Here is a 26,613-nt window from a genome sequence, read left to right on the forward strand (position 1 = left end):
ACAGTGCAAAACTACGAGAAATCGCTAGCCCTTTATAGCGGCTCGGACCTAATACTGACATAATATAAAATAAATATTATATTTTATCAAGAGAGAACAGAGTGTAATTTTATCATTAATACCGATCGAGGCCAAAGAAAGAAGACCCATAATCCATTTCCCACAAGCATACACAATGCAGCTGTAATTTTATCATTTACTTTTATCCCTTGGACCACTGCATTTTTGTTGAGAGACACAATAACACATTTTTATCTGTCATTCAACATTTACAGTAAAGAGAGGGCACAAAACGCAATTAGATAAATTATGTTTTGCCTGCTAAAAAGAGGCAAATAACTTTATTTGCAACATAATTATTTTGGTTTCTAGTGACCCCGGGGCCTTTCGGTTGGTTTGGGATCGGAAAATGAACATCATAGGGGGGGTTGTGCCCTTATGGGCATATATATCTGATAGCTTCAACTGGCCTTGTTCCTAGAAAGAAATTGCCAAAGATATAAACTTATTCCAGGCTGAAAGTAGATGAGAGTCATAATGAACATCAACCTTTGTTCAGTTTGATTCAATGCCCCCATAGTGTTCATTTCACAGATCTGAATGATTATATCCGTTGAATACATAAATTAATGAAGACAAATATGAAACCCAAGATACATCTCTGCATAACAACCCCAACCCTGGTTGCTATGTTTCCCTTCTTCTATTCACATGAGGATACTGGTTATAATTGTCAAACTTGCAACAAGCCCTTTGACACCTAACGTCAATGGACGAATTAAAAGTCTCCTTCAAACGTCTATTTCACAGCATGAAGCTTATAAAGGATGCTGACAACCTTCAGAGTTAGCGACAAAAGATAATTATCAAGGAGAGATAGTTCCATGAGAATTCCAAGGAGTCTGAATCAAAGACAAATTGCTCACTCAAGGGTTCTTATTTTCTTTTAGGTACAAATCTCTTGAGTGTTGTTAAAGAAACACGTCACTGTCATTTTGATTTGCATTTAACATTTCACTTTTGTTCTGGAAGGTTTGTTCCGGAAACATATCAAATGAGCATCATTTTCTTCTTCGGTGACACATGGTCGCGAGTACGTGGGTCCATTTTCATGCCACTTAGTTGAAAAGTTGGAAAGAAAAAACATGCCAACAAGAAGATAGTGAGAGAAGGGGCACTTCAAGCCTTTAACATGAACAAACAGTAAATAAAAGATGTTTCTCCACTCATAAAAGTGTGTTAGATAGCAATATAACGAATCACATCCAAAATCTTTACTAGGCTCAAACATAAAGAAGACTCATTTTTAAGAAAAGATAAAAATGGCATTGTCTGATAGTATCCAATACACGAGATGGCACTTAATTTGTACAAGATCTGTCAATGCTGACGCACATTTTCTGATTAAAAAAAAACTGATCAGTCAAAAGCAATGAAGAGAAGTGATGACAATGAATGATGCTTCCAATATTTTCACCCCTTATAGTGTTCTTCATGATTCAGATATATAATTGGAAATAGAACAACCCTATGCCATACATTCGTCTAAGTATGGTGTCTAATTTTTTGTGTCAGCGGTTGCGAATGGAGCGTGCAAAAGTCCAAATTGGCGTCTCTCCATTTCCACATAGGAAGGTGACCTTTATTGACAAATACCCAATATTTGTAGACATTCCTTAAATATCATAACTTCTTGTTGATTTGAAAATCATTTTTCAACTACCATGTTTTAATAAATATTTTTTAAAATGTATTTTTATCAAAGTCCACCATGATGGATAATATTCACCATGCAATAATTAATAAAGTACAAACTAAGCGAAATGAAAAGCATTTTCTTTGCTTTGAGTTGATTTTGGTTGCATTGAGTTGATTTTGGTTTCATGGTTTTTTCAACTCTTATTTTGATTGGAAGATGTCAAGAAAAGAAAACATAAAGAAAAATTAAAAGGGAAAAAAGAAGAAAAATAAAAAAAAATAGATTTAAAAGTTAATAAATTATTTTTTATATTTATTTTAATTCATTTCACTTATTTTTCTTTTACTATATAAAATTTAAATAATTTAAATTTTATAATTAATTTAATTACATTTCATTTTCTTCTATATTTAAATATTGGAAAAATATTTTACTTAATATTTTTTTCTTTAATTTCTTTGGCATTTTGGGAACCAAACTTAGCCTTTAAAATAAAAAACAAAAAAAAAATGAAAATAAGGAGGGAAAAGTGAGAAAAGATAAAAACAATATGTAAAGGATTTGAAAAGTATTAGTTTGTAATTACTATTTGGATTTCAATAGTATTTTATTTGTCTTTCTATATTTCATGTAAGAGAGAATTTAAGATATTCCCCAAGGCAAAGCATTAGTTACCTGCAATCAGTGGTGATAAGGCTCCAAGCCAATTTTGGGCCCCATATCTTAAGACAGTACAATTTCCATTTCAACATTTCTGATTTCTCAGATGTTTCACATACCACAGAAGAACATTGTTTGTGAAAATATGCATTTATGTTGGATTTTGTATGCTGTGGGGACTGGGGCAAGGATCATATGGAAGAGTGGTTGACTTTTTCTGTACTTTAACGGTTGAAATAGGATAAGCACGGGCATTTGTGAGGCTTAATTGATTTTGAAGCCTGAAATTGCGTTTCTGTCATTTTGTCAAAAAAATGGCAGATTCCATACTCATATGTTTGGCCTGTGGCCATGTACAGATGCCATTTAGTGACCAGTTTGTAACTGTCAATCGTTGCGTTTTGACTCTGCCTCAACAACATCTGCCATTGACGGGTTTTCATACTTGCAAATCAAATAGTCTTTCGTCCCATCAGGAATTTCGGTTTAAATATTATTAAGCATACGTTTGGCTGACAATCATTATCCAGTTCATGATTTGGTTTCTTACCCTTAATCAATGGTTTCTAAGTGAATATATGTAGAAGGAAATCCGAAGTGTAGACAGTAGTATCGATAACTCTCAATATTCTCTATATAATAGAATAAACAGCGTCATAGTGATCGTCGCCTACAAGCAAGGTACAAATACCAAAACGAGTGACTCACATAGACATCTCCCAACAAGATGTAGTAGTGACTGACACATGGACACAATTAACTCGTAGAAAAGGATAAGACCATTGCACAGCAGCTCTTATTTTACATACTACTTATGCTAACCAAAGTCAATTAGTTGGGATGGGTGGGAGATGGAGGTTTGTGCGGTGGCTTGTGGGGCGGAGTTGATGGCTTCTTTCCAGGAGCTTCTGGCTTTTTCATCGGAGCTGAAGGAGGCTCAATCTTATGAGGCGGCTTGTATGAGTCTTCTTTACTCTCGACAGGAGGGTGGCCAGGGTTGTGATCATAATGTGGTGGCTTCTCTCCCTTAGGTGGCTTGCCAACTGGGGTTGGTGGCTTGTGTTCAGGAAGTGGTTTCTCTCCCATGGGAGGTTTAGCAATTGGGGTTGGTGGCTTGTGTTCTGGGAGTGGCTTCTCTCCCTTGGGAGGTTTAGTAGGTGACTTGTGTTCTGGAGGTGGCTTCTCCACCGGAGGCTTGTGCTCCGGTGGTGGCTTCTTGGTTGGAGGGGGCTTGGGGTAATCAGCAAGAGATGGGGTGGTGAGAACCACCAGTCCAAGGAACAACACTAGCAAGTATGTGGGAGACATTTTTGAGTTTGGGCTGATCAGATGATGCAAAACTAAAGCATTACGTGACCTTTTATAGCATGTAGCTCCCAATACCCACTAAGTATTGTGGGGTCCATTTGTGCCCTACGGGGTTGAAAACTTAGACAATTGGGCAAGGACCCACCTGACTATGGAGGACTAGTGAGGTGTGATCATAGCTTTAGGATTTTTCTTCCTCTGCAGCCGTCGTGCCGTTGGCATGATTTTCTTAATCTTAAATAAAGGCATAGTTATAGAGTTGTTTAATCTCTAAATGGGATTTTATATATATCTTCAGATAGCCATTAATATATTTGATGAAGAAAGAAAGACAAGTGCATACAACATGTATACGACTAGCTTTCATGGAGTTCATTTATGATCAGTTTTCCTGTACATGTAAACCAGGATCATATATATGTTTCTGTTCCACAACTATTTTGGAATCTTGTTTATCAGTTTTTATCATTATAATGTCACATAGGCTGCCAACTTGGGCGCTAAAAGAACCAGTTGGGCTAGTTCGTTTCAGAATTTCAATGTGGATTCAGGAATTGTTTTGTAAGATATGCGAAATAGTAGAGGGATGAATAGTGTTTCATTAATAAAAGTGTCCTGTAAATTAGAAGGTGTCATAGAAACTATAATCAATAAATAACTTTTTTTCCCCACGGGTGGTGTTTCTTGTGGGGATCAGTGACTGGTTTAGGTTCACCCAAAATGAGTTCAGACTAAAATTGGTTTGAGTCAATGCCGTGTCTCTTTTTTCCAGAAATCAACTATTTTATGCATTGAATAAATCATACAAAGAAAATATGAACGCCCGCAAAACCTAAACCCTGGTTGCTAACTTTCTATGTTTCAGTTCTATTCACGCAAGAATATTAGTTTAAGTTTGGGAAAAATGGCAACTTACCTAGTGATTACTTGGTTTTGGTTTGCGACTATTTACGCAACCAACCATGAGTTTGACTTTAACGTCATGGGTTGAAGCCTCCTACAGGAAGGGAGAAAGCTCCACAGCTAGCTCCAAAAGAGAATTATCACATTGATAGCTCCAGAGATTCCCAAGGGGACTGAATCAAAGACAAGTTCCTCACTTTTTCTTCTTTTGAGGCCAAATATGAACCAAGGATCACACAACCTCATTCAACTTCATAAGTTTGATTTCATGCAGTTGAACACTGGGTGAAGGCCATGACAAGAATTGATTCAAAAATTCTATCACTCTTTTAAGTAATGGAAGATTATTATCTCTGATTGGCATCACAACAGCACATGCTCCTAGATCTTTCTAGACACTCCATGCAATGAAAGCACAATGGATCTTGTAACGATAGAAACTAAGCCATGCTACAGTACTAGATGATGAGGTAAAACTAGTAGACACGGGTGGCAGCCTATATGGGAGGGACACAAGTCTAATTGATTTGCATTTCAGCATTATAGATAGGTATGTTTTGGAAGATTTGTTCTGGAAATACCGCACCAAGTAGGATTCTTTTTCTCTTTAGTGGGTCCACTTGCATGCCAATTAACGAGTTGAAAAGTATGAGCACCTACCTCGTGCTCGTGGAACCGAAGGTCAGTGAAGTGGGGCTCCTTTTGGCCTCGTGTAAACTTGATTCAGAAGTGAAGTTAATAGTCTTCCATTCAGATGGATACATGGGAATTTTTCTCTTTTATTTATTTATTTATTTTTTTTTTGTGTGTGTATGTCAAAGGATAATGAATGAAGCGCGTTAGCTTGTTTTCTGACTGGAACCGCAGATGTCCAAATTGGAGTTCCTTCATTTCTTACTTAGGATTGTTACATGTATAAACAAGGTATAAGAAATATGCCAACGTGTCTTGAGGAGTTATTGATTAGAAATAACAAGTCACCCGACTGTAGAGTTCCAAGATTTGAATCTTCAGACCCTATAGCAGCCTCTGGGGTACGTGGCATCCTATAGCATATTAATGAAGGCTTTTTCGATTTAGACTTCACAATACCAATTAATATGTATGCACAAAATGGAGATGACCCCAAAAAAAACAGAATCGCCATAGTTTATGAGGTTAAGGTGATTCTCCACTTAATATCTACATTAGCTAATTATGTAAATCAAATGAACTTCTATTTTTCCTTTTTTTTTTTGGTTTATGTCAAATAGTAGCCCATAATTAACCCAACCATTAGCCTGTTTGAATTGATTTCACATGCACAATGTTGTAGTAGTTCATATTTTGAATTTTATTTTTACAAAGGTAGTTAAGGAAAATGAAGTATAATAATTATAAAAGCAGACTATATACACTACAATAATTGTTAGAATGGTATCTCAAATTCTAATTTAAAATATTATTTTTTGTAAAAGAAATATTATATAGAATATTTCCTAATTTTATAAATGATTATAATTAGATCTTTATAAAATAAGGAAAGTTGGTAAGAATATCTTTATAAATATTTTAGGTCATGAGAGAAAGAAATGGGATAAAAATGTGATGAAGAGGTGAAATAAGAGAGTTGATTAGGATATAGATGTGAAGAAGAAAGGGATTCAATATATATATATCTTTCAATTACCACATTAAAACCCTGTGAACCTTTTATATGGTTTACTTTATTTTTATATTCCTCCTTTAATATATTTACATTAATGCTTCCATTGGCACAACAATAACGAATTACAAATACAAGCAACAAGTCCCATGTTTTATTACCAAAAGCAGGTAAAATCCACCTAATATATTACAATATATTCATCCAATATTTTAGACCAATTCTTCACCATAAATATCATAATGTGGCTTTTGTTCTTTCTTAAATTTAAATTGAATTGTCTTATATCAATTTGTTTGTGATTTTTTCATTAACTTCACTTTCATTTGGTTATCTTTGGTTTTTGAAAAGTATTAAGGAATTAATTAACAAAATAATGTTAAGAAAAATAATTTTCTCTCTTTTGATTTTGATTTTGTAGTAGAAAAATATAATTAAAATTATTTAAAAAGTATGTAATTTTAAATTATTTAATATTTAGATAAAAAAAATAAGTCTAATGAGTTTAAAATAACATATAAAAATAATTTATTTATTTTAAATTTATTTTTTATTTTCCATTATGTTCTCTTTCTCTTTTACTTTTTCATATTTTTTCTTACGAAGAATCAAACACAACCTCATATTATATGTCAAGTGTTTGTCTATATTTGAGCAATGTTAGATACGGCCATGGATTCATCAAACTAAACTGATTTTAATAGATACTTCACAAATTGATTTATACACTAAATCATTGGATAGCAATGATGCATTGGAATTAAACGTAGGATGAAGCTCGAAGAACACTGTTTGTGTAACAACATATTTATGAAATTATGCAAAGGATGAGCTTCGGGGTAGTAGTACAAGGTCATTAATGGAGAGCCGTGTTAAACCTTGATTGTGATTGGATTCCGTTATCAGCAACAGCAACCTTGTTTGTAACCTTGAAAGTCATTCTGTCCACATCGAAACTCCAATTTGACGTTTGTAATTACCATTCCTGGAGTGTTCCTTGATTGAAATTTAAATAATAATTGCGGCCCACAAGGAATATTTTCGATTCTGTGGGAATTTGACAAGGTTTGTTAGAGAAGACTGGTGACATGTTGACTTCAATGGTTCAAATAGGAGACGTATGTGGATTTGGGGGGTTTAATTGAAACTGAGTCCCTATGGCTTTTTAATATTTGCATTGAGCAGTCTCCATGTGACTTCCTAATTCCCACCAACCCTCCTGTCCATGCTGTGAAACTAAATTGTAATTTATCAGCCTTTGTCAATGGTTTCTAAATTAAAGATATAGACCATGCATGTACTTTAATAAAAGCAAATCTAAAGTGTAGATAGCAGCAATGGTGACACCCAATATTCTCCATAAAATAGAATTAGAATAAGCAGTGTTACATTGTTCATGATCACCTACAAGCATACAAGAACTTCCATGAATAACTCATAGCAATTGCCAACAGGGCGTCGTAGAGACTCATACATAGAACACTATCCACCCAGAGGAAAGGACAAGACCAGTGCGCTGCAGCTCTTATTTTTCACATGTATACCACCACTCGTAATAACCAAATTCACTCAGTTGGGATAGGTGGGAGATGGTGGTTTGTGGGGTGGCTTGTGGGGAGGAGTTGGAGGAGGCTTTATTTTCTGAGGCGGCTTGTATGAGTGTGCAGGAGGATGCCCGGGAGTGTGACCATAATGTGGTGGCTTCTCTCCCGTAGGTGGTTTGCCAAATGGGCTTGGTGGCTTCTCTCCCTTAGGAGGTTTACCAATTGGGGTTGGTGGCTTGTGTTCTGGGAGTGGTTTCTCTCCCTTGGTAGGTTTGCCAATTGGGGTTGGCGGCTTATGTTCTGGGAGTGGCTTCTCTCCCTTGGGAGGTTTGCTAATTGGGGTTGGCGGCTTATGTTCTGGGGGCGGCTTCTCTCCCTTGGGAGGTTTGCCAATTGGAGTTGGCGGCTTATGTTCTGGGAGTGGCTTTTCTCCCTTGGGAGGCTTGCCAATTGGGGTTGGCGGCTTATGTTCTGGGGGTGGCTTCTCTCCTTTAGGAGGTTTGCCAATTGGAGTCGGCGGCTTATGTTCTGGAAGTGGCTTTTTTCCCTTGGGAGGTTTGCCAATTGGGGTTGGCGGCTTATGTTCTGGGGGTGGCTTCTCTCCCTTGGGAGGTTTGCCAATTGGAGTCGGCGGCTTATGTTCTGGGAGTGGCTTCTCTCCCTTGGGAGGTTTTGTTGGTGGCTTGTGTTCTGGAGATGGCTTCTCCCCTGGAGGCTTGTGCTCCGGAGGTGGCTTCTGAAATGGCGGGGGCTTGGGGTAATGAGCAAGAGATGGAGTACTGGTGAGAACCACCATTCCAAGCAACAATACTAGCAAGCATGTGGGAGACATCTTTGAGTAGTTGTAGCTAAGATGGCGCAACACTGTAGGCATTGGGTGGCCTTTTATAAAGGGCTGGACCCAACAGCCATATGACACGTGTCATGATGACAAATGAAGTTGAGGGGATCCAGATGGGTCCTACTGAGTCGAAAACTTGCACTAATTGATCTGGTGAGATGACTATTTCTGTCCTTTTGCCCTTCTCGGCCACCCTGTGCTGTTTTCCTTTTGCACGATTTTCGTTGCCAAACAAGCAAATAATATTTCGCCAAGAAAGAGGAGAGTGAATGTGGAATGCATCAAGTCCCATCAAGGATGGCAGAGAAGAAATAGAAGATTGCCCAACTGTGATAAACATAGCATACACGTAGCACCAGGAACTTCATTTACTTCCATCTAATGGAACATAACAATCTTCTAAAGTTTTTGCATGATTTTGTTATATGTCTCTTAGCCTAAAGTTGGAAATGCGCAACAAATTTTGTCACTTCTCTATTTCCCACTGATGATGTTAATTAGCCTTCATAGATATCATCCTTTCTACAAAGTGCTTCATTTGTGTGTTATTGTAAAGTGTAAGAAAAGTAATTGAACATGTTCTTTTTCCTTTCATAGATGACTTTTGATGTGCATTTTAAAAGCAGCGCTGTGAGTCGGTGACCTTGATTCACACGGAAACTAAGGCTCCTATAGGACCCACTTTTAGCTGGTTAGGGGTGAAGAAAATATCAACTTTTCAGAGTGATTTAAGTCAAGGCCAAGCCTCACTGTGTCATTACTCGTGTGAATTTTATATGCACATACATACATAAATAAAGTATGAGACCCAAATAACACCTTCCCTTTACAAACTTAACCCCAGCCGCTCTCTTTCAATTCTTTTCACACAAGGGTATTGACTCTATAAAGGTCAAGAAAATCATAATTTCCTAGGGTTTACAAGGTAATTGGCTTAATGCTAATGTGAAAACATAAAAGATAATAGTATATTGTAAGCTAACGAATATTCTATAGTTATAATTATTTGTGATGTGCATAAATAAATCTTCATATATATAATGGAACAATGAATAAAGAACCAATGAAAAAATACTATATATCATTGCTTGGCATTTAAACCGTATATGCTGCTCTTTCTAGCTACTCCATCCACTGAAAGACAACAAGGTAATCCATGTTATAATGATAGAAGATACTGTCTCTAGGCTTTTTGTGATGAAAAATATAAGATATGGGTAGGGTTGACCCTTGTATGTTTGTCCTATAAACACTTCAAAGTAACATATTTTTCTTCTTTAGCAACTCATAATGATGGGGTTCATTTGCATGTCACTGAGTTGAAAAGTTGGACAATTGCCCATGTCGCCTTCCTCCTAGATTCCGTAGTTCACGGGAAGGTAACTCAAGTTTGACATATTTTGAATTCTTTTCACTCGGACGTCTTCATAACCTGACAAAACAAAAATGAAAAACAGAGGATTGGTATATTATTCATGGTAAGCCTCAAATTATAGTAGTATGAGAAAGGAGAAAAAGATTTTGGGAACTCCAATCTGGATAATTCTCGTTTCTTCTCTTGAATAAAAATTTCACTTACCTAACTTCGTTTGGAGAAATGGCATATTTTAATTTTGTACGTCATTGCTAATAAATGGAGCAATTTAGCATGTTTTGTGACTGAAACTGCAAATGTCCAATTGGCATTTCTTCATTTCCCACTTAGGATCTGATCTTGTAGACCATATAACGATATGTATCTGTGCAAGCATTGAAAACTAATGTGAACTATGAGGAGTTACAAGCCACTGGACTGTAGAGCGAGTGCCAAGATTTAAATCTTCAGGCTCTATCTGGGTAAGGGGAGGATAGCGACCTAACCTTTTACCAAAGGCTTAGAATTTAGACTTTTGGAAAAAAATTTCTCATGTTTTGGCTGGATTTCTTGTGCTTGGCGCAAAAAGGAGATGGCCTCAAGAAATAGCAGACTCACTTTTGTTTTCAGCCCTTAATAATTCTCCACTGCTTTCCATAACTACATGGGTTATACATGCAGTCTGCTGCAATATTCCAGTTATATTTATTATTTCAAAGAGGGTGAATGACTTCACATGCAATATGTTGCAGTAACAACCCAAATTTTGGCACACCATCTTAAGAATAGAAAAGTATAATAAAAGAAATCAATCAGAGAATCACTTTGCATGCAGTTCATAGAGTTCGCCCAAAATGGAGCCACATGTACGGACAACCCCACAATAGACAATCTTCTCTATACAGTAATAAAATACAGAAATGGTTAATGAAGCTCTGTATTTCCTTATCATATATGACCGGTTGAAAACTCAGCAAGTCTTCCTCAATCACAGACAGTTGGAGTTGCTTCATCAAAATCATGCCTTCATTACTGGCTTCATTTTGGTTTCAATGTCTGTTCTACCCTTAAATTGGGTCTCTGCTTACTACCGGGATATCCTTTAGCGTCCTGCAATTCTACTAGATTAAAGAGAATGACTTAATTCTGCATTCTGCCGTCCCTAGTCCAAGTGGTACTAGAATTGATGTTTCCTTTAGTGTCCTTTCTTCATACTTTCAGGTTCTTCCCTTGTTTCAATAATGCTGTTTTCCTTCATGTTTAACCTCTGTTGAACCACTTAAAACAACACAATTTGCACACCAATGTTTCTTTACAGAAAAGACTGTTTGCAAAAATGCACATGTTATAAGGTTAATGGAAGAATTAATTTGGGGATAAGGGACTAGGATTGGGCCAATGAAGTTTGGTGTTAAATTTTGATTATGATTGCTTTTCATTATCAGGTACCTTATATTTGCTGATGCTATCTGGAACTAAATTCAAATCAGACATTATCCGATTACTAACAGGACATATCATGTCCCTCTGCAGAGTTTCTAAACTAACATGTATCGAAATGTGGCCCCAAAAGGAAGGCTAGGAAGATGGAGGATTTTGTAGGAATCGACCAGAATCAGATGGAAGAGAGATAGTCCTGTTGACTTTAATGGTTGTGATAGGAACATGCATCATTATATGAGAAGTTGCATGAATTTATGTATCCTGTTATCGTTCCTTGACGATTTCCCAATGCAATTTCACTGTCCACAAGACTAACCTCTCCATGCAGTCAAATGAATTGTAATTTCTCTATTGGTACCAGTAGTACATTTCATACCAAACATATAGTAAATATAAAATATAAATAGATCAAGGAAATCTGAATTGTAGATAGCACTGCAAGTAACACTCAATATTCTCTATATATAATAAAATAAACAGTGTCACAATACTCATCACCCAGTGGCAAGGGAGAAAAACCTACAATGAGTACTCAAATCACCATTCTCAAACAGAAACATAGCAGTGACTGATACATAGAACCTATATGCTCACAGGGAAAGAATAAGATGACCAGTGCACAGCGGGCAGCAGCTCTTATTTTACGTACAACTCAAATCCCAAACTAACCAAAGTCGCTCAGTTGGGATGGGTGGGAGATGGTGGTTTGTGGGATGGCTTCTGGGTAGGAGCTGGTGGCTTCTGTCCCTTTGGTGGTTTGCCTAATGAGCTTGGTGGCTTGTGCTCCGGGAGTTGTTTCTCTCCCTCGAGTAGGTTTCGAGTCTTGTCAGATGGCTTGTGTTCTGGTGGTGGCTTCTCTCCCTGGGGTGGTTTGCCGAATGGGCTTGGTGGCTTGTGTTCGGGGAGTGGCTTCTCTCCCTGGAGAAGGTTACGAGTTTTGTCAGATGGCTTTTGTTCTGGTGGTGGCTTCTCTCCCTGGGGTGGTTTGCCGAATGGGCTTGGTGGCTTGTGTTCGGGGAGTGGCTTCTCTCCCTGGAGAAGGTTACGAGTTTTGTCATATGGCTTTTGTTCTGGTGGTGGCTTCTCTCCCTGGGGTGGTTTGCCGAATGGGCTTGGTGGCTTGTGTTCGGGGAGTGGCTTCTCTCCCTGGAGAAGGTTACGAGTTTTGTCAGATGGCTTGTGTTCTGGTGGTGGCTTCTCTCCCTGGGGTGGTTTGCCGAATGGGCTTGGTGGCTTGTGTTCGGGGAGTGGCTTCTCTCCCTGGAGAAGGTTACGAGTTTTGTCAGATGGCTTTTGTTCTGGTGGCGGCTTCTCTCCCTGGGGTGGTTTGCCAAATGGGCTTGGTGGCTTGTGTTCGGGAACTGGCTTCTCTCCCTTGGGAGGTTCAGTTGGTGGCTGCTGTTCCGTAGGTGGTTTCTTCACCGGCGGCTTGTGCTCCGGAAGCGGCTTCTCTACCTGGAGAAGCTTACGAGTTTTGTCCGATGGCTTGTGTTGTGGTGGTGGCTTCTCTCCCTGGGGTGGTTTGCCAAATGGAGTTGGTGGCTTGTGTTCGGGGAGTGGCTTCTCTCCATTGGGAGGTTTAGTTGGTGATTGGTGTTCCGTAGGTGGTTTCTGAAGTGGGGGATGCTTGGGGTAGTCAGCAAGAGACGAGGTAGTGAGAACCACCAGTCCCAGCAGCAACACTAGCAAGCATGTGGAAGACATCTTTGAGTTCAGGCTGAGATCTGTGCAAGGATAACAGAATTAGGTGGCCTTTTATAGAGGCCTGGACCCAACACCCATATGACACGTGTCATGCACTCATGGTGACACATAATTCTATGGGACCATTTGGGTCCTACAGAAGTTGCAAAGTTGGACTACTGAGGTGTGATCACAACTTTTGTCCTTATTGCTTTCTCTGCGGCCATTGCACGATTTCCTTTAGCATCATTTTCTTGGCTAAATAAGCGTATTATATTTGTGGCAGACCGTCCACGTGTCATAAACAGATATATTATAATAATGTAGTATGCTTTTCTCCAATGGAACATGACACTCTTCTAAGTCTTGTTTTAAATATTGTGCAGGATTACTTTATACGTTGCAGTTCCAAGTCAAAATTGGTGGGCAAACGTTGGCCTTTTTTCATTTCACCTAAGATTAATGCTCACCTGGGATAGGCACTACATGACTTATCTGCTCTTTTACTGTAAAGTTGCTTTGTGTATGAGATACACCTCCCCTGCACACCCTCAACATTCGTTGCTCTGTTTTCCTTGTGTCCAGACGAGGATATTAATTGGAGGCTGACAAAACGACTGCTAGCCCAGGATTTACAAGGTCCTGGTTTGAGGCTTCGGTGAAAGTATTTTTGAAAAGACACACATAGAGATAGTGCGTTTGGTGCAATGCAGCACTGTGAGCCATTCTGACGCGTTCTTAATTTCAAAACTAATGAATGCTTCAAAATTTTAAGAAGTGACATTTCCAAATATTTGAGTTCGTTTAATTGAACATTGGATAACTAGTGATCATAGATTATTATCTGTGCTTGGCACTATAAGAGGGTATATGCTTCTTTTTCTGGCCCCTCCTTCAAGGGAGGAGGGACAATGTGATCTGTAACGTTAGAAGCTATTCCATGTCATCTTTGGGCTCAGTTCAAAACTAAAAGATAATGGGGGGGGGGGGGGGGGGGCATATCATTTTATATTTCTTCTAGAAGGTTTGTTCTGGAAATATTTCACAGGAGCATATCTTTTTCTTCTATTACGTCATCCGCAGCCTCCAATAGGTCGGTTAACAAGCCACCGAGTTGAAAAGTTGGAAAAATGGGAACACAGCCCGCCTCTTGTATTCAGTAGTTAAATAAAAGGTCACTAGAAGTGAGATCCCTTTTGGCGTCTTGATTTTCAATCCAGCACCTCTGTGACCTGACAAACCAAAAAAACTAAAAAATAAAAAACAGTACGTGGGTTGGTGTTAAGCATCAAGACATGTTAATGAAAGAAGGTAGAGAATAGGATATTGAAATCCCAATCCTGATAACATGATTTTCTTTGCTAACAACCATATTATATTTTATCAAGAAAGAGTAATGCATGTGGCGTCCATCAAGACCCATTAGAGTTCCGCTAAAGCTATAGTTCTGTCAACGTTATCATTTACGTTTCCTCTAGATAATGGCATTTTCCTCTAAAGCTCTTGCACCATTAGGCTTCAAGTCAAAATTTCACATGTGAACTTTGGAAATTTTCTCCATTTGCCCCTAAGGATACAGTTAGAATTGACTTAAAATCCTGATTGATATGTACTATTAACCAAAGAATATTGTATATAATAATTGAAATATTGTTGATTCATCGTGGAAATACATTTTGTAAGGAAAGTTGTTGAGAATTTAGTATGCTATATGGAGAAAAAAGTCATGACTTAAGGTTGTGTATGTATATTCTATATCAAATATTAGGTAGGAATGTGGGAAAGAGCAGAGTGTAATGATAAGAAACAAAGAAATATAAGATATTCTTGAAAGTGGAAAATATAAAATGGCTAACGAGTCAAATTTATGATGCGTAAGGGGGATCATGTCACATAAGAAAACCATGGCATACTAAAGACGTACGTGTGGTATGGAGTAATAATTTTGTTAAAATAAGTTTCTTGTTGGAGTACATTAGGTGACTATTCATAACGTATCAAATTAAAGAGTCAAGTGCATCAATGAAGGCATATGTAGAAAATTTGTTTGTGACATGTACCATAAAGATAAGATTGACTTGATAGAATTTAGTCTAAGTAGGAGTTGTTAAAGGTGTCTTAAATTTCTAATTGATGTATATTTTTTTCTAAAAAAATATTATATAGATATTTTAATAAATGATTAATTCTTTGTAAAAATACTTACATAATAAAAAACATCATTAAAAATATCTTTATAAATATTTTAAGTTACAAGAAGGAAAAAAACCACTGTGAGATAATGATGAACATGCAACACTGTACCAAGTAAATAAAAATGTGATAAAAAAAAAAGAGAAACACTCGATAAAGGAAGGCTCGTATATAAAGAGTAATATTTTTAATCATATGATAGAATGATTTTCTCTCATTCATGAATATAGGCAAGATTGGGGAACCATTATAAAATTTTGTACACCTCGTGTAAATTGATGTTTGTCTTCATATTTTACACCAACAAATGACATTGAAGTTGTCATTGATAAAAGGGAAAAGGCATGCCTCCACACCATGTGCTTGATTCGAATGGTTCAAGTTTGAAGAATTTTCTCCGGAAGATCTAAAACATTTTCGCCTTTAAATTTCATTTGATTATTAATATCCGAAAAAATAGTTAAATACTCTTTCTATTTTTGAGTTGTTGAATTTTTTGAAAGTTTTTATATTTGTTATCAAGAATTTCTATTTTATTAAGGGTGAATATTTATAAATAAGATATTATATAATATTTGGATAAGAGAGAATGGTGGAATATAATAAAGTTTTAATCCTTCCCAATTTTGAACCTTTTTTTTTTTTTTTGATATAATCGCCTTTCTCTTGCAATCCTATTATCAGGTACCTTATATTTGCTGATGCTATCTGGAACTAAATTCCAATCAGGCATTGTCCAATTACTAATAGGACAGATCATATCTCTCTGTTTCTAAACTAACATGTATCGTAATGTGACCTCATAAGGAAGGCTAGGAAGATGGAGGATTTTGTGGGAAGCGACCAGAATCAGATGGAAGAGAGATAGCCCTGTTGACCTAATGGCTGTAATAGGAGAAGCGTGTGGTTTTATGGGACTTAACTGATACTAAACCTGTATGATGCTTGGAGTGGTGTTTCTTTCATTTTGTTAAGAAAATATGGCAGCATACATGCTTTCAACTGAGTGCATCAGAGCATCCATAACAGATGGTCTGCAACCCTAGGTGCATGCCACTTTCTGACTGATAATGAAATTGTCAGGTACCTGGCCTTGACTAAGCTCAACAGCATCACATAAAGAGAAGCTTTCATACTTAGATTACTGTTTAAAGTTTTTGCTTATTTGATTTCTTAATGCCATTATGACATTATTGATTCAATTCTGCTTCCGATTTTCGAAGTTCTGGGCATCTACTGATTGCATCATTATATGAGAAGTTGCATGAGTTTATGTATCCTGTTATTGTTCCTTTGCGATTTCACTGCTCACGGGACTAACCTCTCCATTCAGTCGAAATGAATTGTAATTTCTTTACTGGTAGCAGTAGTACTTTTCATAGCAAAGATAATAGAAAATATGAAATATAAATAGAAGGAAATCTGGATTGTAGATAGCACCATAAGTAACACTCAATATTCACTACATAATAAATAGACAGTGTTACATAGGTAGAGAAACCTACAATGAGTACTCATCACCATTCTCAAACAGAAACATAGCAGCGACTTATACATAGAACCTATAGGCTCGCAGGGAAAGAGTAACATGATAAGTTCACAGCGGGTAGCAGCTCTTATTTTACGTATTACTCAAAATCTCAAACTAACCAAAGTCACTCAGTTGGGATGGGTAGGAGATGGTGGTTTGTGGGGTGGCTTCTGGGTAGGAGCTGGTGGCTTCTTTGTTGGAGTTGAAGGAGGCATATTCTTCTGAGGTGGCTTGTATGACTCTTCGGCACTCTCTGCAGGAGGGTGCCCAGGGTTGTGACCAGAAGGAGGTGGCTTCTGTCCCTTTGGTGGTTTGCCTAATGGGCTTGGTGGCTTGTGCTCCGGGAGTTGTTTCTCTCCCTCGAGTAGGTTTCGAGTTTTGTCAGATGGCTTGTGTTCTGGTGGTGGCTTCTCTCCCTGGGGTGGTTTGCCGAATGGGCTTGGTGGCTTGTGTTCGGGGAGTGGCTTCTCTCCCTGGAGAAGGTTACGAGTTTTGTCAGATGGCTTTTGTTCTGGTGGCGGCTTCTCTCCCTGGGGTGGTTTGCCAAATGGGCTTGGTGGCTTGTGTTCGGGAACTGGCTTCTCTCCCTTGGGAGGTTCATTTGGTGGCTGGTGTTCCGTAGGTGGTTCCTTCACCGGCGGCTTGTGCTCCGGAAGCGGCTTCTCTACCTGGAGAAGCTTACGAGTTTTGTCAGATGGCTTGTGTTGTGGTGGTGGCTTCTCTCCCGGGGGTGGTTTGCCAAATGGACTTGGTGGCTTGTGTTCGGGGAGTGGCTTCTCTCCATGGGGAGGTTTAGTTGGTGGTTGGTGTTGCGTAGGTGGTTTCTGAAGTGGGGGATGCTTGGGGTAGTCAGCAATAGACGAGGTAGTGAGAACCACCAGTCCCAACAGCAACACTAGCAAGGATGTTGAAGACATCTTTGAGTTCAGGCTGAGATCTGTGCAAGGATAAAAGATTTAGGTGGCCTTTTATAGAGGGCTGGACCCAACACCCATATGACACGTGTCATGCACTCATGGTGACACATAATTCTATGGGACCATTTGGGTCCTACAGAAGTTGCAAAGTTGGACTATTGAGGTGTGATCACAACTTTTGTCCTACTTGCTTTCTCTGCGGCCATTGCACGATTTCCTTTAGCATCATTTTCTTGTCTAAATAAGCGTATTATATTTGTGGCAGACCGTCCACGTGTCATAAACAGATATATTATAATAATGTAGTATGCTTTTCTTCAACGGAACTTGACACTCTTCTAAGTCTTGTTTTAAATACTGTGCAGGATTACGTCATAAGTTGCTTGTTCCAAGTCAAAATTGGTGGGCAAACGTTGGCCTTTTTTCATTTTCCCTAATATTAATGCTCACCTGGGATAGGCACTACATGATTTATCTGCTCTTTTACTGTGAAGTTGCTTTGTGCATGAGTTACACCTCCCCTGCACACCCTCAACATTTGTTGCTCTGTTTTTCTTGTGTCCAGACGAGGATATTAATTGGAGGCTGACAAAACGACTGCTAGCCAAGGATTTACAAGGTCCTGGTTTGAGGCTTTCACGAAAGTATTTTTGAAAAGATACACATAGAGATTGCGCGTTCGGTGCAATGCAACAATGTGAGCCATTCTGAAGTCTTAAATTTCAGATTAATGAATGCTACAAAATTCTAAGAAGGGCCGTTTCCAAATATTTGAGTTCATTCATCCGAACATCGGGTATATGCTTCTTTCTCTAGCCCCTCCTTGAAGGGAGGAGGGACAATGTGATCTGTATCGTTAGAAGCTATTCCATGTCGTCATCTTTGGGCTCAGTTCAATACTAAAAGATATGGGCGGGGCCCTTATCATTTTATATTTCTTCTAGAAGGTTTATTCTGGAAATCTTTCACAGAAACATATCTTTTTCTTCTCTACGTGATCCGTGGTTTGAAAGTTGGAAAAATGGGTCCGTTAACAAGCCACCGAGTTGAAAAGTTGGAAAAATGGCAACACCGCCAACCTCTTGTATTCGATAGTTAAATAAAAGGTCACTGGAAGTGAGATCCCTTTTGGCCTCTTGATTTTCATTCCAGCATCTCTATGGCCTGATAAATTAAAAAACTAAAAAAAAAGACAGTACGTGGGTTGGTGTTAAGCATCAAGAGTCAAGACATGATAATGGAGAGAAAGGATATTCAAATTCCAGTTCTGACAACATGATTTTCTTTGCTGAACTACCATATTATATTTGATCAAGAAAGAGTAGTGCATGTGGCCAGGATCAAGACATACATTAATTTCCACATGATGAAGACAGTTTCTGAGAGTTTCTTCTAAAGCTCTTGCGCGAGTAGGCTTCAAGTCAAAATCTCCCATGTAAACACTGGTTTTTCTTTCATTGCCACTAAGGATGCAGTTAATATTGACTTAAGATCCTACGTGATATATTTTTTTAAAAGAGCTATATTGTAGATAATATTTGAAATAATGTTGATTCGTTGTGGAAATATATTTGTAAGGAAAGTTGTTGACAATTTAATATAGTATAAGAAGAAAAAAGTTATCAACTAGCTAGAGATGAGTATGTAAAGTGAGGCTCACGATTCAACGCGTAAATATAAGATATTTTAAGGCTCAATAGTTATGATATCTATTTTATTTTTTGTATCTCATATATTCAAAGATATAGTAAAATGATTTTACATATATATATATATATATATATGAACATAACTATTTGTGCCAATTGATTTTTATCTTTATTTTGTATATTAGTAATTATATTAAAGTTTTTACTAATATAATAACTAATATAAAAGCTTTTTCTAAAAGAGTCAACAGAGCAAAACACTTATTATAAAAAATAATTTTGATTGAAGGTGGAGTCAATTATTCTTTATTTAACATGTAATGCATACGGCGTGTACTTCATAACTAAAGTATATAAGTGTAACATCTCTTATATATTCTCATTCAATCTCGAAAGTGGAAATTTTAAAAAGATTAAACGGTTCAAATTTGTCGTGCATAAAGGGGATCATGTCACATAAGCAAACCATGGCATACCAAAGACATAGGTATGGACTAAGAATTTTTTTCAAATAAGTTTCTTATTAGGGTACATTAATAGGTGACTTTTTATGACATATCAAAGGAGTCAAGTGCACCAATAAAAACATATATAGAAAATTCATGCATGACATGTATCACTAAGAGAAGATTGACTTGATAGAGTTTAATCCAAATAGGAGATTGTTAAAAGGTGTCTCAAATTCTTGATTGATATATATTTTTTTTATTAAAAAGGTTATTATATAGATATTTCAATAGACTATTAATTCTTTGTAAAAATAGTTATATAATGAGGATGGTGATTAAAAATATCTCTATCAATATTTTGGATTATAAAAAGAAAAAAAATGAGATAATGATAAACATATAAAACTTGTACAAGTAGATAAAGATGTGATGAAAGACACTTGATGAATGAAGGCTTTGTATTTCAAGATATAAATATATGGAGCAAAACTCTTAATTATATGATCAAATGATTCTCTCATATTCATGAATATAAGCAGGATTGGGGAACCATGATAGAATCTTATATGCCTCTCCATGTAGAGTGATCGATGTTTATCTTCATATTTTACACCAGTGAATGACATTGAAACTCTTATTGATAAAAGGGAAAAGGCATGGCCTCCACCCCAAGAAAAACAAGTAACCTCGGTTTAAATCACTAGTCTACACCCCGAAGAGAGAACTAGCCAAACCTACTAAAAGAGAAACTTAACAATTTAGAAAGAAACCGTCCATGATAAAGGGCCCCTAAAGGTCCAATTCAGTGAGGTCGTGAACAAAAACACTTTCATGTCAAAACAGAGATAGGTACCACCAAAATGTAAAGGGAAAGATGTAAACCACGTCGAACTTTGGTAATCAATGGTAAAGATAGCATGATAGCTAAAAGCACTAAAGCTGTGCTTGGTATGCAAAAATGAAAAGTGGAAATCAGCGTCTTATTCTTTTTCACCTTTATTCACATATTAGGATAACTAATATCTAATGTTTTTTATGTCTCAAATTCTATTCCATGTTATGGTAAACTTTCATCTTGTTTAGATCACTTTTGTCTGGTTTGGGCTCAAGACGATAAGCCTATAGAGACTTCATATTGGGTTGAATCGATGCCCTTGATCTGATCTGTTCGTTAGAAAAATCTGAATTATTATAAGCATTTAGATAAAAAATAAATAAATGTGAAACACAAACTACTCCCTGCACAACCTTGACCCTAGTTACTCAGTTTCACTGCTCACAGGACTAACCTCTCCATTCAGTCGAAATGAATTGTAACAAGAAGATTTTTGACAGGAGGACGGTAGTTTAAAATAATAATTTCTAAAGTACTTTTGTGAAAAAAAATAATTCCAAACGTGGATTTTATCAAGTAAAAAGAAAAAAAAAAGTTATTTTCTTTTAAAATCTGTTCTTCTAAAGATGATATATATACCAAAAAAAAAAATTGTTTTCTGAAGGTAAAATTTTTAAAATTCATTTTTAAAAAAATTTACACACTAAAATTATCTTTTCAAGAGAAGATTTTTTTAATTTTAAATAATTATTAATTTATAATTAATTTGTTATTAATTATTTATTAATTTTTTTATTTGAAAAATGCATTTATAAAAAACAAATTTGTTATTAATTTATTAAATAATTTTTACAAAATAAATAATTTTTTTTTATTTTAATTTTAAAATTAATTTTATTATATAAATTTTAAAATTAAAAATATTAATATTTAATTTAAAATTTAACTATAAAAGGAATAAAATATAGAAAAATAAATTAATTTATTATTCAATAAATTAATTTTCAATAAAATTTTCAGCATTAAGAGATAAATTTTTAAGTATTAATCAATTTAAAAAGAAATAATGATCATTTGTATATTAAGATATTTTATTTAGTAATTATGAATGATAAACAACTAAAGTAATTTGAAAAAATAATAAAATATTTAAAAAATAATAATTTAATACACGTAAAATTAGAAATGATTAACTATTTTTTATTAAGAAAAAATTGAGGAAATATTTTGTTATTTAAAATTTTTTATTTGTTTTCAATTTTTAATGTTATAGGTTTCAAGAAAATTGATCAAATAAAAATTAAGAAGTCATTTTTTCAAAAACTATATATCTAAATAAAAGCCTTGAAATTCAAATACACAATATCATAAATATAAACACCAAGTCAATCCTTAATTATCAAATGTTTTTAATATTAAAGAATCAAAATCACCTACTATCATGATAATAAGAAAACCAATAATATTGTTCATATAAATACTAAAAAGCTAACAAATATCCCAAACAATTAATAAAGTATCAAACATGATAAAAAGTCAATTATTATCATGAATGCAAAAAATCAATAATTTTGTTTATATGAACCATCAACAAAGAAAAAAAAAATCAATATCTAAATATTAAACATAATTTATATTTTTATAAATATTATTGTTGATAAATATCTTAACAATTATAATTTTAGTAAATAAAATTAATTAATTTTAGTTTAAGAATTATTTTTTTATACTTTCGTATTCTTATCAAAAATCCCCATTTTGCATGTCTCCTTTGGCATGACTTTCTTACCTAAACAAGCATATATATATATATATATATATAAAATATTTGGTTAAGAAAGAGTACTAAAGTTTATATGGCACACATCAAGATAGAAACAGAAGTGGAAGATAATCCAAATGTATGAACAGATATATTATATCCATGTAGTGGTAGTGACTTCATTATTTACTTTTATCTAATGGAGCATGACACACTTCTTCTGAATATTTTGCACGATTATGTTATGTGTCAGCTTGTTCTAAGTCAAAACTAGTGATAAAAATCGGTTTTTTTTGCATTTCCTTCATGAAGATGGCACCTGGATGGGGCACTACATGAGTGGCATAGCACGAAGTGATTTATCTGCTCCCTTTACTATAAAGTGCTTTGTGTATAAGTTACACCTCCCCTGCACTGCCTCAACATTTGTTGTTCTGTCTTCCGTCTGTCCAAACGAGGACAAACGTATGTTGTAGGTTGACAAAACCACAGCTAGCCTAGGATTTGCAAGGATCTAGTTTGATTCGTATGCAAAAGGATTGGTGAAAAGATTCACAAAGATAATGCTTTTTGCAATGCAATCTTGTTCTAATTCAACAGTGTGGACCATTTTCATGTAATGCTTCAACTAGATGTCAGTTTCATGAATTTTTGTTCATCTAATTGATCACTGGATAGGCCATAACCCGAAGAAATTCAAAATTCCCTTCAGTACTGTAGCTAAGGAAAGATCCCTATCTACCACTGGGATTTTAAGAGGGTAAAAATGTAGGTGGGTGCCTATATCATTTGCACTTCACTATAGGCCTCTTTGGGAAGATTTCTTCTGAAGACATTTCAAAGAAACATATTTTTCTCTTCTCTCCGTAAACGGCAGCTGCAAGTCAGTCCATTCACAGGCCACCGAGTTGAAAAGGCTGGAAAATTGGCCAAAGCACCCGCCTCCTGGATTCCATGGGTAAGGAAAAGGTCACTGGAGGTGTGATCCCTGTTGGCCTCTTGATTTCCATTCCGCCATCTATATGACCTGATAACCCAAAAACACAGAAGGAAAACGTCACCTGGGTTCATAGTAAGCATCAAGTCATGATAGAGACCAGACAACATGACCAACAAAGAGTAGCGAATGGGGCCAACATCAAGCCCCATTACGGTTAGAAGATGGAAGAAGTAGAAGACAATCCAATTCTGATAGATTCGGGCAAATGTAGTGCTGTTCAAACTTAATCATTTACTATTTCTTCATGAATCACGGCATTTTTCTTCTGAAAATTTTCCAAGATTAGGCCTCTGAAGAAAAATTTCATATGTAAATTGGTATATTAAGGAAAAGGCGTTACAAAGGTGAAAAAAAACCAATCAAATCTTATATATGACATCTCAAAAATATGAACTTGCTATAAATATTTAAAATCAAAATCTTGCACATCACCTCGTAGTACGAACTTGCTATAAAACTTGAAAATCAAGAAGAAAGGGGCAGTATTGGACGAGACTACTTAGCACATATTATTATGATGTTTTTTCATTTTCTTAATGTTGTTTTTATGTCTTAAATTCTATTATTCTATGTTACGGTAAACATTCATCTTGTTTGTGTGGAATAGGATCACTTTTCTCTGGGTTGAGTCGATGCCCTTAGTTAATTTGTTCATTTGAATAAACTAAATTATTATAAGTATTTAGATAAGAAAAACGTGATACATAAATTACGCCTCTCGGCACAACTTCAACACTGGTTACTCTGTTTCAGTTTCCTCACACAAGATTATTGGTTCTAGGGTTTATTTGGTTTTGGTTTGATTCTAATTGCTAAACTTTCTCAAGGAAGATGTTATATAGGGAGTGAGAAACCTTCACTCTTGGCTACCTCCAAGAGAAGAGCAAGTGGTCTGAATCAAAGATATACTGCTCACTTTTTCTTCTTCTAAGGACAGCTATGACCTTGCTTTAAGGTTCGAATAGCCTAATGCAACCTCCCATTTCTCAAGTCAGCTGATGATGTAAGTCACCTTGGCTTTCCACATTCATACGGTGAGGACGTTTGTGGGTGTAATTCTCTTAACAGTTTTCATTTTATATGGAAAAATTCATAATTAAGGGTAATTACTGATTCCATTTGACAGTGACCAAGTTTAAAATATTAATTCATATATTAAATGCACATTAAAAAATCATGGAATAAATATATTTACTAATATATAGTTCTTTTGCCATGTTCTGTCACAGAAGCATCGAACTTTCCCTAGAAATTTTTGCATGGTATTCTACTTATGATTTTGAAAACTCTAGGCACCTGAGGCCACTAATTGCATGGTTGGATGAGGAGCTGCATGAGATTATGTATCGTGTTGTTCCTTAACTACAAATATCAGTTTTAAGTAGCATCTCCATGTGACATTTTCCTGATGCAATTTCGCTGTCCACCAACAAATTTCACCATGCAGCAAGATGAATTGTAATTTCTTTATTGTTATCAACAGCTTTAATTAATCTTGATATATATATATAACTTAGTAGAAGTATATTAATCTAGATTGTAGTTGCACTAAGATAATAGGCAATATTATAACAGTGCCACAATGCTCATCGCCAAATAGAAAGGTAGAAAAACTACAATGAGTAACTCACAACATTCTCAAACAGGACATAGCGGCGACTGATACATAGAACACTATTGGCACTCAGGAAATGATAAGATCAGTGCCCAGCAGGCAGCACGTCTTATTTTACATACTACTTAAAACTAACCAAAGTCATTCAGTTGGGATGGGTGGGAGATGGTGGTTTGTGCGGTGGCTTTTGGGTAGTTGGTGGCTTCTTTCCTGGAACTGATGGTTTTTTTGTTGGAGTTGAAGGAGGCTTAATCGTCTGAGGTGGCTTGTATGAGTCTTCAGCACTCTCTGCGGGAGGGTGCCCAGGGTTGTGACCATAATGGGGTGGCTTCTCTCCCTTAGTTGGTTTGCCAAGTGGGCTGGCTGGCTTGTGCTCCGGGAGCGGCTTCTCTCCCTTAGGTGGTTTGCCAAATGGGCTTGCTGGCTTGTGCTCTGGGAGCGGCTTCTCTCCCTCAAGAAGTTTACGGGTTTTGTCAGATGGCTTGTGTTCTGGTGGTGGCTTCTCTCCTTGGGGTGGTTTGCCAAATGGACTTGGTGGCTTGTGTTCGGGGAGTGGCTCCTCTCCCTTGGGAGGTTTAGTTGGTGGCTGGTGTTCCATAGGTGGTTTCTCAACCGGGGGCTTGTTCTCCGTTGGTGGTTTATGAACTGGGGGATGCTTGGGGTAGTCAGCAAGAGACGGGGTGGTGAGAACCACCAGTCCCAGCAGCAACACTAGCAAGTATGTGGAAGAGTACATCTTTGAGTTCAGGCTGAGATTTGTGCGAGACTTGAAGAATTAGGTGGCCTTTTATAGCTGGCTGCACCCAACACTCACATGACACGTATCATGGTGACACATGTGCTATGGGTCCATTTGGGTCCTACAGAAGCTGAAAACTTTTGACTATTGAGGTGTGGTCACAACTTTTGTCCCTATTGCTTTCTCCGCAACCGTTTTACATGTTTCCTTTGGCATAATTTTCTAAGCTAAACAAGCATATATCATATTTGGTTAAGAAAGAGTAAAGTGTATATGGCACACATCAAGGAAGAGAAACAGAAAAAGTGGGAGACAATCAATTGTGATAAACAGATATATTATATTCATGTAGTACTAGTGACTTTATCATTTACTTTTATCCAATAGATCATCACTCTTTCTTCTAAATATTTTGGAGGATAATGGTACATGTTGCTTGTTTCCAAGTCAAAATTGGTGGCAAAAATCGGCATGATACGAAAGGATTGGTGAAAAGATTCACATAGATGGTGCTTTGTGCAATGCAGTCTTGCTCTAATTCAACAGAGTGGACCATGGTGATGTATTTTAAATTTTAAATTTTAAATTAATGCATGCTTCAAAGTTTTAACTAGATGTCACTTCCATGGATTTTTGTTCATTTAATTGAGCACAGGATAGGCTATCAAACTTGAAGTAATATAAAAATCCCTTCATTACTGTAACTAATGAAAGATCATTATCTGCGCTTGGTATTTTGCCAAGGTATTTGCTGCTCTTTCTAGCCCTGTCTTACAGTTAAGGACAATGTGATCTAGTTAACCTTAGAAGCTATTCCATGTCAGATACAAGAGATCAAGCACA

The 26,613-nt window shown here is 36.4% G+C and overlaps 5 protein-coding genes across 6 annotated transcripts; all 5 read right to left on the minus strand.

Moving 5' to 3' along the window:
* Positions 1 to 2,966: 2,966 nt before the first annotated feature.
* Positions 2,967 to 3,687, minus strand: LOC100242457 (proline-rich 33 kDa extensin-related protein-like). Its single transcript, XM_002281107.4, has one exon. It carries the CDS (start codon positions 3,665 to 3,667, stop codon positions 3,191 to 3,193), a length of 477 nt encoding a protein of 158 aa, XP_002281143.1. The 5' UTR covers positions 3,668 to 3,687; the 3' UTR covers positions 2,967 to 3,190.
* Positions 3,688 to 7,041: 3,354 nt separating this feature from the next.
* Positions 7,042 to 8,638, minus strand: MRIP1 (ripening-induced protein 1-like). The gene has a single exon (NM_001281174.2). The coding sequence runs from the start codon at positions 8,589 to 8,591 to the stop codon at positions 7,785 to 7,787; it is 807 nt and encodes a 268-aa protein (NP_001268103.1). The 5' UTR covers positions 8,592 to 8,638; the 3' UTR covers positions 7,042 to 7,784.
* Positions 8,639 to 11,833: 3,195 nt separating this feature from the next.
* LOC100264738 (proline-rich extensin-like protein EPR1) lies at positions 11,834 to 13,452 on the minus strand. The gene has a single exon (XM_002281117.5). It carries the CDS (start codon positions 13,099 to 13,101, stop codon positions 12,076 to 12,078), a length of 1,026 nt encoding a protein of 341 aa, XP_002281153.3. The 5' UTR covers positions 13,102 to 13,452; the 3' UTR covers positions 11,834 to 12,075.
* A 3,255-nt stretch (positions 13,453 to 16,707) lies between these two features.
* On the minus strand, positions 16,708 to 17,749 carry LOC100244140 (early nodulin-75). 2 transcript variants are annotated; one of them, XM_059736624.1, is made up of 2 exons: positions 17,094 to 17,748; positions 16,708 to 16,988 (listed from the first exon to the last, which is right to left on the minus strand). In XM_059736624.1, exons 1-2 carry the CDS (start codon positions 17,719 to 17,721, stop codon positions 16,933 to 16,935), a joined length of 684 nt encoding a protein of 227 aa, XP_059592607.1. In that variant the 5' UTR covers positions 17,722 to 17,748; the 3' UTR covers positions 16,708 to 16,932. The 2 variants fall into 2 exon arrangements, with proteins under 2 accessions (XP_059592607.1, XP_019075449.1); XM_019219904.2 differs by having other exon boundaries at positions 16,708 to 17,749.
* A 7,210-nt stretch (positions 17,750 to 24,959) lies between these two features.
* Positions 24,960 to 25,791, minus strand: LOC132253709 (proline-rich 33 kDa extensin-related protein-like). Its single transcript, XM_059736625.1, has one exon. It carries the CDS (start codon positions 25,765 to 25,767, stop codon positions 25,177 to 25,179), a length of 591 nt encoding a protein of 196 aa, XP_059592608.1. The 5' UTR covers positions 25,768 to 25,791; the 3' UTR covers positions 24,960 to 25,176.
* Between the last annotated feature and the right edge of the window lie 822 nt (positions 25,792 to 26,613).

This window comes from Vitis vinifera, chromosome 5, assembly GCF_030704535.1.
Source record: "Vitis vinifera cultivar Pinot Noir 40024 chromosome 5, ASM3070453v1".
Classification (NCBI taxonomy): Eukaryota; Viridiplantae; Streptophyta; class Magnoliopsida; order Vitales; family Vitaceae; genus Vitis; species Vitis vinifera.